The 14,149-nt window shown below is 51.0% G+C and overlaps 2 protein-coding genes across 6 annotated transcripts; both read left to right on the top strand.

Moving 5' to 3' along the window:
• The first annotated feature begins 661 nt into the window (after positions 1 to 661).
• CIRBP (cold inducible RNA binding protein) lies at positions 662 to 5,527 on the top strand. 4 transcript variants are annotated; one of them, XM_069878344.1, is made up of 8 exons: positions 662 to 770; positions 1,624 to 1,732; positions 1,815 to 1,921; positions 2,284 to 2,422; positions 2,514 to 2,598; positions 2,710 to 2,774; positions 5,139 to 5,236; positions 5,396 to 5,527. In XM_069878344.1, the coding sequence occupies exons 2-7, from the start codon at positions 1,630 to 1,632 to the stop codon at positions 5,141 to 5,143; spliced, it is 504 nt and encodes a 167-aa protein (XP_069734445.1). In that variant the 5' UTR covers positions 662 to 770; positions 1,624 to 1,629; the 3' UTR covers positions 5,144 to 5,236; positions 5,396 to 5,527. The 4 variants fall into 4 exon arrangements, with proteins under 4 accessions (XP_069734445.1, XP_069734444.1, XP_069734443.1 ...); XM_069878343.1 differs by having other exon boundaries at positions 2,707 to 2,774; XM_069878342.1 differs by lacking the exons at positions 5,139 to 5,236; positions 5,396 to 5,527 and adding an exon at positions 3,199 to 3,948.
• A 2,554-nt stretch (positions 5,528 to 8,081) lies between these two features.
• Positions 8,082 to 13,397, top strand: FAM174C (family with sequence similarity 174 member C). 2 transcript variants are annotated; one of them, XM_069877865.1, is made up of 3 exons: positions 8,082 to 8,386; positions 8,881 to 8,997; positions 9,519 to 13,397. In XM_069877865.1, the coding sequence occupies exons 1-3, from the start codon at positions 8,097 to 8,099 to the stop codon at positions 9,520 to 9,522; spliced, it is 411 nt and encodes a 136-aa protein (XP_069733966.1). In that variant the 5' UTR covers positions 8,082 to 8,096; the 3' UTR covers positions 9,523 to 13,397. The 2 variants fall into 2 exon arrangements, with proteins under 2 accessions (XP_069733966.1, XP_069733965.1); XM_069877864.1 differs by having other exon boundaries at positions 8,836 to 8,997.
• Positions 13,398 to 14,149: the final 752 nt, after the last annotated feature.

Below are 14,149 nucleotides of genomic sequence, written 5' to 3'. Positions count from 1 at the left end.
GTATTTTTGTTTTAAGCTGAACTCCTGTGAAGTTTCATCTCAGCAATTGTATTTGTTTCAGAGTTAGACAGAACGCCCCTCTGAGAGCACGTTTTCTTTCCAAAGAAACTCCTAGAGAGTTAATTTACAGTCATTTTGGGTGTCTCCGCACCCCAAAGGCGAGGCTGTAGGGTTTTATTCACAGCAAAGGGGGAAGGAGGGCAGGGACAGGCGAGGAAGACGTGACGATGAGAAACGTCCAGCCCTGCGGCACAGGAGAGCAGGGAGGAGGCGGCGGGGCCCGAGCACTCACTGCCCAAGATGGCGGCACCGCCTCAGGCGTCCCCTTTGTCCGCAGCCGCCGCCGCAGTGCTGGGAAGGGCGCGAAACTGGGGCAGCGAGGCCACGCCCCCCGCGCGCCAGCCCGCCAATCGGAGCGGCGCGGCGGCCCCGCCCAGCCAATCAGCGGCCTCCACTTCCCCTCTTCTCACAGGGGCTCTTCCAGCCAATCGCCGCCGCCCCCCGGGTGTGTTTGCGCTCGCCCCCTCCCGCCCCCCCAGCCGCGGCTCATGAATATTAACGACACGCCGACCAGTCAGGACGCGCGGCGGCGGCGGCGCTTTGGTGGCGTCGCGCGCACCGCCTCGCAGCGAAGGGTTTTATTTGCATATTCATGAGGGGAGGGGGCGTGGCCAAGCGCGGGTGTTTATAAGGCGCTGCCCCGCCAGCTGCTGCGTACATCGCGCCGAGACTTTGAAGTGCTGTGAGGAAGTCGCACCTCCGGGCACCTGGTAAGCGGCCTCCGCGGCGGGACCGGGAGCCCCCGGGTGCCAAGGGGAGAAGGGAGCGCGTGTGCGAAACCGGAGGGGCTTTGGCCATGGGGGGTTCGTTCGCAGCAGGGCGCCCGTTCCGCAGCACGGGCGTCTGCCACCACGGCGGGTGTGCGCGTGGTGATATCGTGGCTGGCCGCCATGGTGGGGGAAGGGAGCGGGGAGAGGCGCTGGGGAACGGGTGGAATGCGCGGTCTCGGGTACAAAATGGCGACGGGCCTCGGCGGCGCAAAATGGCGGCGGGCAAGGGGGCGGGGCTAGGGGAGGGAGGGGCGCCGGGCCTGGCGCGCATGCGCGATGGGAGTTCCCGGGGGTGGGGTTACGTATGCGTGGAGGGGCGGGGCGAGGCGCGGGTGCGTGATGGGTCTTCCGGGGGCGGGGCCGCGAGGGGCGGGGCCGGGGGCGCATGCGCGGTGCGGACTGCAGGCCGCGCTGGGTCGGGGAGGAGCGGAGCGCGCATCCGCACTGGGGGCTCCCTGGCAGGAGGGGGGAAGGGGAACCAGAGCTATGGGGGCAGGAGGGGTGAAAGCCCCCCCGGACTATAGGGCGGTTGTATCGGGGCCGGGCACCAGCCTGCAGGGCCTGGGCAGCCCTGCTGCAAGCCCCGTCCCCTGAGGAAAGGTGCTTGGTGCAGAGCCAGTCTGCAGGGTTGCCCCATAGAAGCACTGGATTGTGGGAGTGTGAGCATCGTACAGGAATACGGGGTTATGGGTGATGATTAACTCAAAAGTATACTAAAAGAAGGCGTTTTGGTGCTTCCAGCCTTGTAGAATTTTTATTATGAGGCGTTGACTGTGTTTCCTTTGCTTTGCAGGTCAGAATGGCATCAGATGAGGGAAAACTTTTTGTCGGCGGGTTGAGCTTTGACACCAACGAGCAGTCGTTGGAACAGGTCTTCTCCAAATACGGACAGATCTCCGAAGGTGAGGCTGTGGGGCAAGCGGTGGCAGCCCCTGGAATGTGGTGGGGTATATGGATACTGATGGATTTTCTCTCCTTTTGCAGTTGTCGTGGTAAAAGACAGAGAGACGCAAAGATCCAGAGGGTTTGGGTTTGTTACTTTTGAAAACATAGATGACGCAAAAGACGCGATGATGGCCATGAATGGAAAAGTAAGGAGGCTTGGAGTAGTTTCTTTTATTTCTTAAAACACAGTAAGAATCATAGAATAACCAGGTTGGAAGAGATTCATGTATCTTTGTTCAATGTTGTATGAGAAATCAAATGAAAGCTAGTGTTTTGAAACAAATAATATAGAAATACAGAATATGTCACTAAAGCTTAACATATAAGAAAGAAAATAGCTGTGCATACCAGTGAAACATAAATTTGATTGTGCGGTTGGCTTAGTTGTGAGACTAAGAAGGAACAAACCTATTTTGATGATCTGGTAGAGAAGCTGTATAACTTGTTTGGCGCATGCTTTGCTATGTAAGTATTGAAATACTAAATTGTTCTGTGTTTTCGGTTTCAGTCTGTAGATGGACGTCAGATCAGAGTTGATCAGGCTGGAAAATCATCAGAGAACAGATCCCGTGGGTACAGAGGGGGAGCTTCAGGGGGCAGAGGTTTCTTCCGTGGCGGCCGAGGCAGGGGTCGTGGCTTCTCCAGAGGTGAGTGTGCCCAAACGACTCGCAGTGTCTCAAGTTGAAATGATGTTTGTTGGAACGCTTCAAAAAACCCATGATCTGGTGTCCGTTCCAGGAGGTGGAGACAGAGGCTATGGTGGAAGCAGATTTGATTCCAGAAGCGGTGGATACAATGGCTCCAGAGACTATTATAATAGCAGGTAAAGTCATCTGCCCGCCTGTAGGTTGTTGTGAAGCTCCTGCAGTCCCTTGCCTGCTTGATGTAAGGAATAGTTGAGCAAATACAAAGCATTGGATGTTTTTTGCAGCAGGAGTCAAGGCGGTTATGGCGACAGGTCCTCGGGAGGCTCCTACAGAGACAGCTACGACAGTTACGGTAAGTCCTGATTCAAACGGGAAGGACGAGTCCGTATGCTGTAGGAACTCTAAACCTCTGACCCTGCGCTCGAGCCTGGAAGCGCTGTAAGGCTCAGTCGGGCTCTACCCGCTGTCTGTGTTCTGCCCTAAGAACCAATCTGCCAGGCTTCAGACGTGGTTGTGCCGTTAAGATTCCTAATTTGTAATGCATGTGTAGGAGTTGCTTGGATCTAAAGCAAAAAAAGCAAGTTTTTAAGTACATTCCTCAAGCTTGAGACTAAAGCCAAAACTCGGATGCCCTAACAAACTTTAATCAAGGGTGGGGGAGTTCTCTGACGCTGTAGCCGACTAGCGCTAGCTTCTGAAATAATGCAAGGGAGTAAAATGCTGGAACTTGTCTATGCTTCAGTGCCTTTACAATTGTGCCTGCTTCTTGTCCTCAGCTACACACAACGAGTAAAAATCCTTCCTGACTCAAGATCGTCCTTCCAATGGCTGTATTTATAAAGATTTTTGGAGCTTCGCTGAAATCGTTATTGTGTAGTACATCTACTTGTATTTTCACTTTTGTAGTATATTATCAGTTCTAATCTTTGTCAAACACAGCCTGACAGCTTCTGATATGAGATGGTCTGATTAGACTTTTCTTTTCAAGAAAGCTCTGCTTTCAAGTGTTTTTAAAACTTTTTTTTGAAAGCACTTCAGATTTTATTTTATCCATCATGACGAGCCAAGGTGTTTTCTTTTTAAAGTTTGGGGCCCCAATTCAGTTTCTTTTGAGATAGAAAGGACCTTTAAATCAATGTTCACTGGAAGCTGAACAAGCTGTGGACTTACCTTTTTTTTTAAGTGCATTACCTTCGTCTTTTGTAACATTCCTTTAGTGTAGCAAGGTAGGAATGCAGCCTGGGTACAGATTGGAAGGCAAACCACCTTGATATATCTAAAGAGAAACTTGCTTGTATGTTCAACCTGCATAACGGTATTTTTACTGTTGTAATCATGTAAATTACCCAGAAATAGACTTGCAAACTTACCATAAAAGAGGTTCTTGAAAATGTTTATTTATATTGTCCTTTTTTACTGGAAGAAATATGCATATTCCATTGATATTGTATTTGAAGTGGTAAAGGATTCTTGTATACAGTTTTCTTTGGCTTTACGAAGCCTATTAAAAGACCGTCTGAAATGAACTCTGCTCCTGACATTTACATTTCATTGCACAACACGGTCCTGGAAGATGAAGAACAGGCTAAGCGGTAGAGGAAGCCAGAGAAGACGACTAGCGATAGTGTCAGAGTAAGCCAGATCTATCGACTTGGTGCTGGAATTAATTCTTAAACCAGTCTTGCCATGTGAATTTGTCCACCTGCTGTCAGACAAGACCAGTCAGCCTTGTCTAGCGGTAGAGACCAGAGGGAAAATGCCGTAGGATGTTCTAGTACAGCCTCGGCCAGCAGGAATGGAGGGAGCGCTGGTGCTGGGTAGGATAATGGATATTTCCTTTAAGCACTGACATAGCCTGCGTGGAGAAGCTGTAGTGAAGACTCTGTCCTTGACTAACGGGACTAGTTATAGCTTGACAAGTGTGCAATGGGTAGGTAAACTGCCGTAACTAGCTAGCTTTGTCATTGCCTTACAAGTTCTAAGAATTCTTTGCTAGCATATGGAAACTGCAGTGTCCTTGGAGAAAAGAAGTGTTGTGCCTCCAACAGAAACCTCTGAGACGAAAGCTGCTCTCTTGGCTAGTTCATATGTGGAAATAGTCCTGTAATTCGAGGTAACTCCTTTTGCTCATGTCCGCATCCTTCCTCTTGTTGAGAGCTCATTTGAAAGTCTAATGTACCTGTGAAATATTCCTTTTTTTTGACAATTTTGGTCAACCGATGGAAAAAAAAAATTGTAACCCATGCCGAATGCAACCTTTGGCTTGTGGCACAACTGGTTCCACAGATCAGAGTTGGGCATGCAGTCATGTCTTGCTAGTAGGTATGGAAGCAAGATGGGAAACGAATTCCCTGACTCGATATGTGTTCATCTATTGAGACTCTTCCTAGACTTCATTAAGTTGCTCACTTTAATTGTAGCTTTCTTTTGCCATCCTACTTGTTGCCATTAACTTTTTCCCATAGCCCACACTTCCTAAGCAGCCATGTCAAAGTGGTTAACTCTCTGCTTAGGGGATCCAAAGATACCTTGGCTGGCATTTCAAAGGCAGCAGCCGGCCCGGAACAGTTTACCCAGACTGTGCTTCTGTGGTGTGATGGGTTCAGCGAATGGCTTGTGAGCCCCTCGTATCTGATGTGATTGTCGGGGGGAGGTGGGGGGTGGAGATGTGAAGCGTCTGCCTGATGTTTTTGTTAATGCATCTCTGCTTTGGCAGGCTGAAGAGATGGACACTGGAGATGGAAGATAAGCAGGAATTCCAAGGAGGGAGAGTGTTCCAAGTAAAGGGGACCAAGATAGGAGTTTGCCAAGCAGGTAATGACTGCCCCTCACTCTAGATCTCTCTCTGAGCCAGCAGGTTTGGCTCTGTTGCTGTTCCAGTGCTGAAAAGCCTGACCAGGAGACGATGGAAGGCAAAAACCAACTACAGTGGTTTGCTTCACCTCTAAGCCTGCTCTCTTTATTCTCTTTCAGCAATGAAATGTATCAGAGAAGAGTGAGGACAGCCCTTGTAGAGTGGTGAAGAGCTTTGGGCAGTGCTGATACTACATCTGTCACTCGAACAAGGAAATAAGCTAGAATAAAGTACTGAAATGTGGAAACAAACTGCTTTCTGTGGTGCTCTTGTTGGTAAATGTGAGAACACTGGATTATGGCTGAGGTGTGCGAGTAGTTAACTGGTGTGTGGCCGTTTGTGCAAAACTGGTGATGTGGCTGGGCAGGCACAGAGGGTGGTTATATGGAAGGGTGAGGTGGAGGAAGGTTTAATTGCATCGTTGTAACTTGGATCAAGTGGCCTAATTACTCAGTTTGTGCATCTGCAAAACTTCAGTAGCGAAGCAGCCCCGTGTGAGGGGACTGATCAGCAGTGGCCTGAAAGAGGAGTGAGGGTGCGTGTGGAGCAGGACCTGCCTCTGCCATTGGAATGGTGACAATAACACAAGTCTGATGCGCACTTAAAAGCTTTTTTCATGTTTGGATAGGAAGGATTTCCTTTTCTATGTATTGGAAGGGTGGTTTTGCTGATTGCAGGAGTGGCTGTGCATTATCTGAAGTTGGGCTTCCTGTAGAAAGGCAAGTACAGTGCAGAGCAAGGGATTTCGTTCCCCTGCAGGAACTTTAATGTTGAATTATTTAGCTTTTCTCAATTCTGTTGACTTCCATCTGCTTTCCAGTAAACTCCAAAATTACTGGAAGAACTTTACGCCTTTTGTATTGTCAAAGAGATTGAACTTTGCAATGCCTGCTCTGGATCATGTTTTTTTCCTGCCCAGTTTAAGTCCCACTTTCAAAATGGGCCATCAAAACGTCAAATGGGCCAGACAACTGCACTTTTCCTTCTGGAGATGGCAGAATGACTTGCTCCCCTCCTCCCCAGTTGCTGGTGTGGAATGGAGTGAGTTGAATGCTGGCTGGTTGCTGAGATCCTCCAGCTAATGCCTCACATCTCTTGCATGCTGAGGATTAGAAGTATTCTCCAAGCAGTGGTGAATGTTTCCAATACGTTAGTAACTCGGCCTGTGTTTAACAAGCCTTGGCCCTTCAGGCTGTCAGATAGATTTTCTGTGTCATTCTCTGCTGTGCTGCAGGGCAGAAGTGACAGGCTTCTGGAGAGACCTGCTGTGGCTGGGCTCAGTTTGTGCATGTTTCTGTTCATGGAAAATGGGGTCTCACAACCGTTATGTCCTGAAAATGTGGCAATTTGATAAGAGGAGTTGCAGTGCTGGAGGCTAGCGGTGTAATTCTGGCAGCTTGGATGAGCACAGGGCAGGAGCCTGCACTGTGGTACGTTAAGGCAGCAATTGGAATCATAAACGTTGGGAAAAGCCTCCGAACTCATCCAGTCCGGCTATCAGCCCACCCCGCACTGTGCCTACTAAACCATGTCCCAAAGTGCCATGTCTACGTGTTCTTTGAACACCTCCAGGGGTGGAGACGACCCGCTGCCCTGGGCAGCCTCTGCCGGTGCCTGAGAACCTGTTCAGTGAAAGGATTTTTCCTCGTACCACCTCTAAACCTCCTTTGGCGCAACTTGTGGCTTTTTCCTCTCATCCTGTTCCTTGTTACTTGGGAGAAGAGACCAGCACCCACCTCACTTATGGCCTCTTCAGTGAAGTCAGAGTCACAATGTCCCTAGGCTGTGATAGAGTCCAGAGAGCCCTGGGGACGTTTGTTCCTGCAGAATAAGGATGATGATCAAGCTTAATTCACAAACCTAATTATTTTTTTTAACCTTTACCAAATGATCCAAGTGAACAGGGTTTAAAGAAAATCCGACTGATGCTCTTTGGGGTCTGTATGTAGGAATTCACTAGCGAGCATTCTGCATGTTAATGAAGGGTGAGAGAGTAGCATGAAAGCGTGAGGAACTTTTGCTGATAAAAACGCCATTGGGGTGACCTTTAAACAAATTCAAGCTGTAAATACAAAGCATTATTTGGAAGACCTTCCTAAGTGGGACGATGATGCTTAAAAAGCAGGCAGAAATAATAGATAGGTGCAAGAAAACAGGCTTTGATTGGGTGCTGTTACTTTGGCATCGCTAATTACAGCACGGGCGTTGATGATCCGCTGCTGCGTTGGCAGCGGGAGGAGCAGCCTCCGAGGGGCTGGATGGACGCAAAGCCCTGTGGCGTCCTTGGGAAGGAGCACAGGGGGCTGATGTGGCACGGACCCATCTTTTACCAAAACGCCCTTTTCTCCGGGTTCTGCGTGTCCAGGTGGTTCCAGAACTTTCCCCGAGAGGAAGGATTGCGGGTGAAGGGCTGTGCCCTGGGGGCCGGCAGACCCTGAGCTCCATCCGGGCTGTGGAGAAATGAAAGCGGTGGTTAGGAACGCTCAAAACGCTCCTGTCTGAGGCGGGGTTCACCTGTCCCGGCAGGGGGCTGATTGCCCTGAGGGGAAAATGGTAGCCCTGAAGGAAAATCGATGGCCCCGAGGGGAAAATAGCGGCTCTGAGAGAGAAAACCAACCTTTCAAGGGGGAATGGTGGCTCTGAGGGAGGGAATCGCCCTGGGAAGGAGGGGCGGCAGCCCTGAGGGGACAGTTAACCCGCGCACCCCGGAACCCCCGCTGACCGGAAACCCGGAACCCGCGCACCCCGGAACCCCCGCGCTCGGCCCCGCGTCCCGGCCGGATCCTGCGCGGCGCGCACCGCCCCCCGCCCGGCCCGGCCATGCTGCGGCCGCAGGGCCCCGGCCGCCTTCTCGTCCTCCTCCTCTTCCTCCTTCTCCTCCTGCTGCTCCTGCTCCTGCCCGGCGCCCGCGCCGCCTCCTCGGCGCCCGCGACCGCCCCCAGCGCGCAGAACGGAACGAGGCCGGCGAACGGGACAGGGCCGTCGCCCGCCTCGCGGCCCGGGTCGGCGCTGCCCTCGGGGACGGGGCTGCCGGTGCTGCGCCGGGCCGTGTACGTGCTCAGCGCCCTCTCCGCGCTGGCCGGGCTCTATTTCCTCCTCCGGGCGTTCCGGTGAGTGCGGCTGGGATGGACGCTTCCCTCGTCCCCGTGTTCCCACCCGCTCTTTGCCCCCATCCCCCTGTACCCCCCCATTCCCCCGTGTCCCCCTCCTTTCCCATGTCCCCCCCTTGTTCCCATGCCCCCTTTTACCCCCTGTCCCCCGCCACCTTGTGCCTGTGGCCTGTGTCCCCCCTTTCCCCGTGCCCTCTCTTGCCCCCCCATGTCTCCCCCTTGTCCCACCCCTTGTCCCCATGTGCCCCCCCTCCTTTCCCGTGTCCCCTGCCTTGCCCTGGTTCCTCTCCACCTTCCTTTTGTAAATTCATGCTCATGTTAATTACCTGAGGTAATTAGCAGTGATAAAACGGTTCCTGAACCTGCTGATTTTGTCCTTTTACTGATAAAGGTCTGTGCTGAGCTGTTCTGTGCCTGCACACTCACTTTGTACTCTCTGTGTCCCTCAGTCCCAGCTCAGAGGGACCCAGAAACGAGCGCAAAACTCATTCCAGGTTGAAGAAACCTCAGCGGAAGAAGTATGGCCTTCTGTCAAATTACGATGAGAACATAGAGATGGCCTCGCTTGACAGTGATGAAGACACGGTGTTTGAAACGAGGAACCTGAGGCGGTAAGCGGGTCCCTTGTTTCTCTTTTCCCTGCGAGGGGCTGAGAGATTCCTTTTCTAAAACCGTGGGACCTTCGGCACAGATCCTTTAACCAGATCTGCGTAAGTTAAACTTCTCTGCATGGTCTCTCTGTGTTGGCACACAGATTTTTATCTTGCTTTCATCTTATGACCAAGCCCACTGAGAGGGACATCCCCGGTCTGTTGGGAGCACTGCTTTGTGCATCATGCTTGGCAGCAGAGCCAGCGCCTGTGTCCAGCCTGTGCCTCTCTGTGTTAAACAGGAAAGCAAAACCTGCTGTTTTTTCTGTTTAGGAATTGCTCCTGAGCCAGATCGCAGCTAAAACTCCTCGTCCTGTTGGGGCATCCACTCCCGCTTTCACCCTGTGGATCCCAAGAGTTCAGTTTCTGGGGAGGGTGGTTCTTAGAGCTGAGGAGGAACGCTGCCTCGGCTGCTCTGAGGTTGTGGTGATCTATTGTGTTGTACATCCTTGTGCTGATGCTGGCTCTCTTCTGTTTTCCAGATGATTTGGGACCAGTGGCACCAGCTACACAGACCAAGAGGATGCAAGTCCAGTGGAATCACTTTAACAGTGCTCAATTTTATTTTTGATATTTGCTTCTAACGACTTAATTAACAGTACAAACCTTCCATAGCTGGGGCAGGGGAAAGGGGGCCAAACCTGTTTTCTTCACACATGTTTTTGCGCAGAGGTGGAGCTGCAAGCAAAATGATGCTGCGCTGTTGCCTGTGCAGGGAGAAGCCAAGGAAACCATGACTTCTGGAGGATGCTCAGCATTTGAAGTCTCACCACTCTGAACTGGAGTGCTGCAGCTGTGTCTGCTGCCCTATCTGTGTTTTCTAGGTGCTCATATCTCTCTCTACTGACTGTGGCAGCCAGCTTTTAAGTATCAGGCAAGCGGATTGCTTTTGCAAGCTGATCTTCCTTGCTTCTTGCAGCATGGAGTTACTTTCTTAGGGAGTTTATCGGCTCTAATCTGGTAGGAGCTGGGAGAGCTTGTGGATAGTGTTGCATTCATTCAGAGAATAGCTTTGGGAATGAGTTAAATGCATCAGTTTTGTTGTAGTTTTGGGATCAGAAGTTACAGATGACAATATAGGTCATTACAGGGTTTACAGAGCAAAGATGTTTACAGGTGAAGCCCGAAGGAGTGTTTCTCCATGGGGCTGCAAGTGTGAGGGCTGTTCTGCCCAGCTCCCATGCTGTGTTCACCCGGAAAATGTCCCAGTTCTGATGCTGCGTTTACCAGGGAAAGGTGTGATGTTTGCCAGGCTGCTGGATTTTGAGCTGCTGGCTCTGAGCTCACCTGAGGAAGAGCCAGAGCGCTGTGGTTTGGGTTGAAGAACCCTAACTGTGATGACTGTCGCATCTCTGGGCATCTGATAGCTGGAAAAGGAGGACCCGGCCCCCTGGGAACTGGGATTCTGTAACTGAGGCAGCCCTGGCTCAGGGATAATCTCTCCTGGAAGGATACCAGAGTTCCATTCCATTTCCTGATACTCAAGCTATTCCACTGTCAGCCCAGCAAGCCAGGATTTTTTTTGTGTAATTTGGGTTTTTATTGTGTTAGGACCAAATGTGAATGTTGAGGAGGCCATTGTTAGGTGGATTTGCTGCTAAAATGGTGAAAACTGCTTGCAAAGTGCTATGTACACCCCCTTTCGGCCTTGAAGGGAGGGCTACTCCTTGAGAACTATGGGTGGTGAGTCCTGAAGTCCCACTTCCACCCGGAACTGGTAGTGCCTTTGTTAGGAGAGCCCAAGGGAGTTTCCCTGCAGGCCGGGGAGCTTGACCTTTCCTTTGGATGAAGATGGAAAACATCTTTGGAGTGACAGCTCCTTTCTTTTGGTATGTGAATCCTCTGTAGATAAGGGAACAAACCTGACACTTAACAGAAAGAGCAGGGCAGGAGGGATCTCCTTACCAAGCAGCAAGGAGAAATGGTTTTCTTGTGGGAGCTTGGGGTCCGTCTGCTGCTCCAAAATCCCTCAGGAGGGAGTGGTGCCACCCTGGAGCTCACCCGTGCGAAGGGCACAGAGCTGGTGAGGTTTCCTGGAGAAATGTTACCCCAGGTGCTGGCAGCTCTGCCTTGCACACCTGCAAAAGATTTTTAAAGATATATATATATTTTTAGTAACACTGTCACGTGAACGCAGCACTTGGATGTGCCCTAATTTCATATCATCTGTATCCTTTCATGCCTCTCGTAGGTACTTTCTGCTTGTTTAGCAGATGCGGAGATGAAAGCGTTCGCTGCGCTCCTCTGTGAGGATAGCGGCTCATCCTGGCCATTGCTGCCCCTTGGGTGGTCAGAGAGCCGATGGTTTGATTTGTGGTGGTTTGTCTTGATCCTACGCAGGCTAGCAGGGCTGTGTGCAGGCTGACAACTTCCTCTGGCTCTTACATCCCTCTGTGAGTTGTTTCTTGCTGTGTGCAGGTAAGGCTGACTGTATTTCAGCCCTGGCTCTGTGTTGTGGCCTTTCTTTGTCCAAGGCAATTAACGTGATCATCCTTTAGGGTCCGCTCATCATTGGACAGATGAGGTTTGCAATTCTGAAGCTTCCTTCCCTTGCAGGAGTGGATAATTTTCTAAATGCTAACAGTTAATGGCTTCGATCAAAGAGGGAACCTCAAGCTGTAAGTTCTGCCATGAAAATAGTCGTGATAGGATTTGATTTTGCTGTGCTGGTGTTCAGAATTGGAGCAGGGAAGGATGTGGGGTGTGACCAGGGCACACAGCGGGGTCCTTGTTCAGCTCTGCGTAGGCAAACGGTGATTAAGCGGCAGGCCTGCAGGGTGTATCTATGCACCACGATCTATGCACCGTGTATGCGTTTTCAGAGTCCTGATGGCTGTCTCTAAAGCCTCCCCTTTGGAGATTCCCCCCCGTTTCATCCTGTGCAGAGCAAGAACATGATTGTGGGGCCATAGTGTAGCGTTGCTGTCACTTCTATTCTGATCCTGATTTGGCTGGAGACAGCTTTGAGCTGCAATCAGTGACCCCTGTGTGGCCAATTCCATTTTCCCCTGCAGCATCCTGCATCTTGGAAGTAGTCAGTAGTCTGGACTTGCTTTTCACAGGCCGAGACATTACATTCCCCCTCCACTCTAAATCATTGTTAAAGGTGTCTTCTGAGAGGAGAAAACAAAGATGCTGGTGACAGATCTGAGACTCCTTCGAGGACAAAGCTATTGCTTGGCACAGCTGTTCCTGCTCCCTCTTTCTCCTGGAAGAATAAATCGGAGCTCTTGCAGCAGGTTCTCCTCGCAGCGGTGGCACAGCACGCCCTTGGGCAATCGGCATGAGGCCAGCGCCGGCTTTTGGGGCTGCAGGAGGAGATCTCACTAAGAGCAGTGGTTTTTTGAAGCCTTGCATTATCTTTCCATAGAAAGAACAGTTCAGTAGTTGCTTCAGTTACATTTTTGTTACTTTATGTGCAGTTGATACCTGTGCTGGTAGCCCGGTGGATCTCTCTGCAGCAGTTAGAGGTGTAGCTGTTTCATCTCAGAGTAGATTTAAATACACAGATGCAAACAGATGCATGTGTGCTCTGAGAGACAGCTCTGGCCTGGAAGCTACTTGGTCACTTTGATGCAGGGCTCTGCTTGTACTAACAAATCCTGCTGCCCAGAGAAGTGTGTCTGTCCTTGGGCAGGCTGCTGCCTTGCCAGCTGCTGCTGCGCTTTCCTTTCTCCAGAAGGGATCAGGGTGTTAGTGGGAGGCTCTGCGGGCTCCGGCTTCCCTCTTCTGCTGGTGTGTGCTGGGCTTCTCCCCATCCTTGCCGAAAAGCACAGGGTAGTGATGACCAGGAGCAGAGTACACAGATCCCTATGATGCTGCGCAGTCTCCAGACTGTGCATGTCACAAGTTACTGCTGGAGTTTGCTCAGACCAATTGTTGTCATTTAAGCCAAAGCCTAATTTCAAAAGTTTACCTGATTGCCTCTCTGATCTTGGAGGGCTCTGTCAAATTCTTGTCCGTTGGAATCAAACAAGTGGGCAAATCGACTGGACCATCTGCCAAGGTTAATCAGATTGACAGAGAGTGATATGTGCATCAGCTCTTTATCGTTAATAACACGCTTCTGTTTTGTTTCATTGGTACATGGGACTGCAACGGGATCCGCAGCGTCAAAGTGCTGGGAGATGGGTCTGCAGTCTGAGCAGATTGCCAAGATGTCAATAAAACAGCCCTGAGTGCACGGTGTTGTCTGTGCTCTTGGAACGGAGGAGCTCATCTTTCACCCTCCTGCTTCAATTGGTGGTTTATTTTTAAGTAGCAACCAGGCTTGTGTTGATCGATTGTTTTACTTTCGTTTACAGCCTCCCTCTTTCCTTGTATTGTGAAACAAATGAAATAAAGCATTCTGTTCCACCCAATTCCTCCCTGGCAGTGCACTTGGCTGCCGGCATCCGGGCTGCTCTGCAGGGCTGCCTGACTGCTGAGCTGACGGGATGGGGCTTTTAGGGAATGTTCTCTGTGTGGCAGCCTTAGCTGAGTGTTGCCCTGCTCTTTGTCAGTAGAGTTACATCACCAACCCTTGTGTGCTGGCACACAGATTTTGTCTCACTTCATTACTGGCTCCTTGCTTTCACCCATCATCTTGGGGTTTGTTTATATTTTTAAAAGTTTCCCTTCCTGTTCTCACATGAAGCTCTTCTTGTTAAGCAAAGGGGCTCCAGGAAAGCTGGGGAAGGGCTCTTTATCAGGGAGTGCAGGGACAGGATAAGGGGGAATGGTTTTTGGCTGAAAGAGGGGAGATTGAGATGAGATCTGAGGAAGAAATGTTTTGCTGTGAGGGTGGGGAGGCCCTGGCCCAGGTTGCCCAGAGCAGGGGTGGCTGCCCCATCCCTGGAGGGGTTCAAGACCAGGTTGGATGGGGCTTGGAGCCCCTGATCCAGTGGGAGGTGTCTCTGCCCATGGCAGGGGTGGGATTGGATGGGCTCGGAGGTCCCTTTCAACCAAAACCATTCTATGATTCTATGAAAATCCCTGCAAGGGTGAACAAAGCCCTGAACAAAGCCAAGTGCATTCCATGTTGCCAACACCTCACAAAGGAGGGAGGGTGGTTATGCAGATTTCTGGCACTCAAGGAACCTGAAGCCAAGTTCCCCGTGTCCCACTCTGCCAC

The sequence above is a fragment of the Phaenicophaeus curvirostris genome, chromosome 28 (assembly GCF_032191515.1).
Source record: "Phaenicophaeus curvirostris isolate KB17595 chromosome 28, BPBGC_Pcur_1.0, whole genome shotgun sequence".
Taxonomy (NCBI): Eukaryota; Metazoa; Chordata; class Aves; order Cuculiformes; family Cuculidae; genus Phaenicophaeus; species Phaenicophaeus curvirostris.
The sequence above is the reverse complement of the archived record's forward strand: the minus strand, read 5'-3'. Positions and strand labels throughout refer to the sequence as shown.

Excerpts from the sequence above, each read along its gene's own strand:
- FAM174C (XM_069877864.1), top strand. The coding sequence starts at position 8,097 with ATGCTGCGGCCGCAGGGCCCCGGCCGCCTTCTCGTCCTCCTCCTCTTC. Across the intron at positions 8,387-8,835 it reads TTCCTCCTCCGGGCGTTCCG|TCCCAGCTCAGAGGGACCCA; the intron begins GTGAGTGCGGCT and ends TGTGTCCCTCAG.
- CIRBP (XM_069878341.1), top strand. The coding sequence starts at position 1,630 with ATGGCATCAGATGAGGGAAAACTTTTTGTCGGCGGGTTGAGCTTTGAC. Across the intron at positions 1,922-2,283 it reads TGATGGCCATGAATGGAAAA|TCTGTAGATGGACGTCAGAT; the intron begins GTAAGGAGGCTT and ends TTTCGGTTTCAG. Across the intron at positions 2,599-2,706 it reads AGAGACTATTATAATAGCAG|CAGGAGTCAAGGCGGTTATG; the intron begins GTAAAGTCATCT and ends TGTTTTTTGCAG.